The sequence below is a fragment of the Apteryx mantelli genome, chromosome 20, assembly GCF_036417845.1.
Source record: "Apteryx mantelli isolate bAptMan1 chromosome 20, bAptMan1.hap1, whole genome shotgun sequence".
Lineage (NCBI taxonomy): Eukaryota > Metazoa > Chordata > Aves > Apterygiformes > Apterygidae > Apteryx > Apteryx mantelli.
In genome coordinates this window covers 6,431,951-6,437,327 of record NC_089997.1, presented here as the reverse complement: position 1 = coordinate 6,437,327, position 5,377 = coordinate 6,431,951, and the positions used below count along the sequence as shown (strand labels likewise).

General features: G+C 45.8%; 1 protein-coding gene across 1 annotated transcript; it reads left to right on the top strand.

Moving 5' to 3' along the window:
• Window positions 1–822: 822 nt before the first annotated feature.
• LOC136993767 (olfactory receptor 226-like) lies at window positions 823–1,311 on the top strand (the record flags this gene model as incomplete). The annotated part of the gene is made up of 1 exon (XM_067308713.1): window positions 823–1,311. A coding segment is annotated over exon 1 (489 nt), but the record flags the coding sequence as incomplete, so codon positions are not given.
• Window positions 1,312–5,377: the final 4,066 nt, after the last annotated feature.

The following is a 5,377-nucleotide window of genomic DNA, read 5'->3' as shown; positions in this document are numbered from 1 at the left end:
AAAAGGCAAGGACTGAAAAGTAGAAGGAATAACTTTCAACATACTTATCTACATGGCTGGACTGGCATCTGCAGGTACTAGTAAGTACTTTTGCTGGGAGATTAGGTTGGCTTTTGAAACACAGATGTGATGGCTGTTTGCAATAGGTCGAAGTGAACAGGGAATTTCCCAGGCATGGTATGAAATAGTTTGCAACCTCTTTACAATACTGTGCTTGTGAGAAAGAATGCTTTGTGAGTGGCTGGAAAAGGTAGAAAGAAGACAGTAAAATCTCTGAGGACTCTCAGTGAAATGTGAAGCAGAGAAATCAGGGTGTGATGAATGGCTGAGAGGAATATTTCTGTCTGTGTTACATAGGAAGCAAGCGAGGGAGCAAAGAAGAAAGGATCTACCCTCCCGTCGAGACTGTGAAATTCTCACACTTGCTTCTTCATGCTCCTGTCTCAGCAGGATGTACTGAAATTGGGCATGGGAGCAGGAAATGAAACTGTGGTTGCTGAGTTCATCCTGGAGGGTTTCTCAGGGCTTGATCAAAGGCTACAGCTGCTTCTCTCCCTGATCCTTCTACTCATATACCTGACAACAGTGACGGGGAACACAACGATCATTTTCCTTGTGTGTGTGGCTCACCGCCTGCAAACCCCCATGTACTTCTTCATCAGCAATCTGGCATTCCTGGAAATCTGGTTCACATCCTCCACAACCATCAAACTGTTGGTGATTCTGAGCTCTGGTAGGAGAACAATCTCATTAAGCAGCTGCTTTACCCAGTCGTATTTCTATGTTGCCCTGGGTTTTACAGAGTTTGCTCTCCTTGTTGTCATGTCCTTTGACCGCTATGTTGCCATCTGCCAACCTTTGCATTATGCTGCCATCATGAAGCAGCAGCTCTGCTCCTACCTGGTTGGTGCTGCGTGGGTCATAGGCTTCACACTCTCAAGTTACCACCTGGTCCTGCTCTCAAAGCTGACCTTCTGTGGCCCCAACAAGATCCAGCATTTTTTTTGTGACAACTCCCCCTTATTCAAACTCTCCTGCTCTGACACCAGCCTGCTTTGGAAAGCAGACTCCGTTTTGTTATCTTTTGTAGTGCTGGGTTCCTTATGTTTAATCCTGGTGTCCTACATGTGCATCTTCCACTGTATTCTGCACATGCCATCAGCATCTGGGAGGAAGAAAGCTTTTGCTACATGTTCTTCCCATCTCACTGCCTTAGCCATCGCATATGGAAGCTGCATTGTTCTCTATGCACAGCCCACAGAAGAGGTTTCCTTGGAGACCAACACAGTTGTAGCTTTGCTGAACACTGTCCTGTACCCCTTCTTAAACCCCTTCATCTACAGTTTCAGAAACGAGACTGTGAAGCTGGCCCTGAAGGAAGCCCTTGGCCGTGCAAAGGTTTGGCTTTTCCCCCAGTCATGATGCTTTTCATGACAGCAATTCTAATTATGTATCATGTATTGTATCACACACACATATATATATAGCTATTAAATACAGGTGCCTCAGAGATTTATTTTCTCGTTAGATTGTAGTGTTGAAAGAAAGGAATGTGAATTGTGAGTCTTGGTTACAGAGGGTTATTATAAACAAAATCTAAAAAATATTAATAAAACATTGAACTCACACAGGACTAGGACATAGACTGCCAGTGCACGCTGACACAAGGAAGTTTTCATAAGTCGTCTCAGGGAATTTAGTTGAAAACTCTGGGGACAATGTCCAAGGGGTGTTGAGGAAAGTGCAAAACACCTTCTCTCCCTGAATAACAGAAGATGCTCAGCATGAATATTAAGCTCAGACACTACAATGGGTTCAAATTCATTGGATTCAAATCCATAATACACTTCTCAGTTTCATTAGTGTGATGAAGACAGCCGCACTGATTTGTCAATGATAGCATGCAGATGATAGTTTTCTTATTCACTTTGGAGGGAGATTTCTTAAAAATGCATATTTTCGTAACATATTGTCAGTTTGTCCACTATTAAAAGCCCTGCTTTATCTCCACTGGTGACTCCAGGATGCATTCTCCTGAAGGAAAAAAAAAAGAATGTATTTCTTCTTGGATAATTAGGCATTTTCTACCTTCTTTTTCTTTGTTGAAGGAGTATTTCATGATTGAGAATTATTTCAAATAAACTATGTATGCTTCTATCACACTTTTTTCTTCTTGTCCATCAATGAAATTATATATTCCCCCCTTATTTTACACTTCTGTTTCTATCCATATCTTTACGTGGCAAAGGGATGGGCAGAAGCATGTAGTATTGATAAAGGGAAACATATTTTAGAGAAATAATCAGCACACAGAGATCCCTTTTCTCCTTTTATTTTGCAGTCCACAGGGAAAAACAAAGCACAGGGGAAGGGAAAGCACTGCCATTGCTTTACTCCTTTGCAGTTGTTTCTAATCAGCATTTCATTTTGTTAGGGCTTCTGAGGAGCAGAATTACTGTTAACAGTTCTTTTAAGTTTTCTGTGCGAGCGTCCCATTTCCAAAGGGAATTCTACAAGGGTGAACTCTTTTTAGGAAAACTGAGTCCAGTTCATCTCTGCAGCCCGTCTCCTCACATGGGACCCCAGGGAAGCTATGGCATGTTGGGTGACCAAAGCTCAGCCCAGCAGAGCACCTGGGCACTCTTGGCATCTTGCTCTGGGTGGGTCCTTGTGCACCACAGTGAAGGATGTGGTGGCCCTGGGTCTTCCCATCCAGGCCCACAGCTCCACCGGCAACACAGGGTTAGGGGATGCAGGCAGACGCCTAGGCTCTGCCTCGGGACTGAGATAACTGAACAGGGCGTGAGAAACTAGTGGCTATGAGAAATCATTGGACACTGCAGGGAACAGAATGAGACCCTGCCAAGTTCCAGACAGCACGGTGAGTGATGGCTGCATTTCAGCGGTGGTTAAGGGAGAGTTATATGAGAAAAGGACAAGTGTCACACATAACTGGCATATTGGGGATCCTCCGGGGAGTAGACTCTTGCAGCACCAGCAGTACCGAGGTAACGATATCAGAAGCACCATATGAGCCAGGGGTTACCTAGCTAGCAGGATCAGAAATATTAAACTTGAGTATATAGGCAGTAAAACTGGCACCAATGAAAGAAAAGTACTTAGAGATGGGCTGTTTATTTCAAAGGGGGTAAAGCTGGAGAAAGGGAGGGATCAAGCTGCATCATGGAAGAAGCAGCATGGGAAAATGGAGGCAGAGGGAATCCAAGGGGCCAGTCATGTGTAAGCAAGCTGCTGGCAAGGACACTTGTCTGGCCAGGCTGTGTACCTGCTCTCTGCGGTGTAGCCTATCATTGTATTAAATCCTTTTCCTAGCTCTTTTCTGGGTGAGCGTGCTCGCTGTTCTGTGTGAGTGCATGTGTGGAAGGTTTGCAGATGTCAAGGCAGCCAGCTACCAGAGACACCTGTGCAAGGGTGCGTGTGAGGTCTCCTGCAAGCCCTGAGTCTGATTAGCTGGTGAGCAAGAACAGGACCAGGTCATTTGTATTGTTCATGTTTACGAGTGCTGCTCATGTCTCCGTGGTGCCTGTAAAGGTACTGTGCCCCTGCTGGAGTTGATTTTTTGGTGGTCGACCATGACCGTACAGAGTGTGTGTATGCCTCTTGGAAGTACATGCCCAGCCTCGCTGCTGGCAGGACCAGGGAACAGAGAACTGCAGTAGTCTCCCTTCCAGCAGACCAGGAAGGAGGAATCCCTGTATTCAAAAATCCACTGGATCCAGCATCCTTTAACAGTGCAGGCCCTGGAGGTGCTGCAGCCACTTGGTCTTGATGTCGAGGTCCTGCTTCTCTGTCACTTTGTGGTTCCCAAAGGGCACGGAGGCTTAGGCTTTGGGGTTGCAGCGTGAAGGACCAGCTTTGGCACACGTCTTTCTAGTTCCCCACTATTGATTTAAGCAATACAAATACAGAGATCTTATAAGTGTTTGGGTCAGTGATCCCCTAGAGTCAAAGGCAGTTTTGTTTTGTTTGTTTTGTTTTCTGATCAGACTTTCCATCTGCCAACCTTTATCGTAAAAGTGGCTGGGGTTGTACAGGCAGTGCCATATGCTCTACCCTCCATTTCTAAACCATCCACAGAAAATAGCACTATTTAGTCAAGCTAAATAGCAGGGGCAATGGCCACTGTTTTGTTGGTGGTGCATAAACAGGACAGTCGTGCTGAGCAAAACTCCATTGTCTGAGGAACTGCTACACATTACTAAACACATCCTCATCATGTCCAAAGGTGAAAAAAAGCTGAGGGATATTTAAGCCAAATAACAATCTCAGATATCTCAAGATCTGTTTTCTCCTTTTACACAACAAACTTTACTCTCATGTTAAGGATGGCAGGAACTCTTGGCTGCTTCTGAACACAAAATTTCCGGGCCACCCCCTCACAGCAGATAATGCCAAAGGCTGTGATGGCCCCTTTGCTGTTAGTCAACTTCTGGAAAAAAAATGGAATAGTGTCACACTAGTCACTGACGGTGTCATATGCATAGAAGTCCTCAGCCTGAGTATATGCTTCATAGGCTCCTTAAACCTTTCACCCATGAAACCAAGAAGCCTTCCCTAAGCCCTGGGATTTGAGGGTTGCAAAGGCTATTTTCTCCATTTTTTAAGCACTGCTGAAAATCAGAAGTTATGTAGGCACTCCTCCATAACCTGTGTATCATGGATTAGACTGCACGCTGCCCGAGGAGAAGAAAGCAATTGCTGGCATGACAGAAAGTGAATGAGGGGAAGATCTCTGACATGCAGAAAGGACTGTGCTGCTATAGCCAAGAAGACGTGAAAATTTTGAGGGAAGGGAGACTGTCAATTAGGGACTAAAATGTAGCTACGAGTTTGACTGCAAGTGTTTAAGTGAGGAGGAAAGAGGTTCCTGCTATCTTGTTGTGAAGGCTTGAGAGTCTAGAGGACTTGGTGAGGTCTCACAGCATTTCCTCTGCCATGTTGTCCGGTGCTGAGGCAATAATTCTGCACATACACAGGTGTGTAGCCAGTCTCTGGTGAGCTCCTTCAAACCACGACTCTGCTTATGGCCTCAGAAAGAACCATGCACCTACTCTTTATACATTGCTGCACTGCTGGCTGTGACTGAACCTGTGCCAAAAGCTTTGCCCAGCCCAAGTGCGCGGCATTCTCGGTAACAGCATCGCTGTCTGCACCCAAACACGCCTTGTCACGGGGACCTGGTGCACACGCTTGAGGGAGCTCTCTCAGGGCAGCGCTCACAGCCTTCATGTGGATGAAGATAACTTCTGCAGAGGAAGACGTGCTGGAGGGTGGTGGGGGAAACGGAGATGAAAGTTCAGCACCTGTGTCTTGTGCAAAGCCATGTGGTACCTCAGCAGAGGGGCATTTGTGGCTC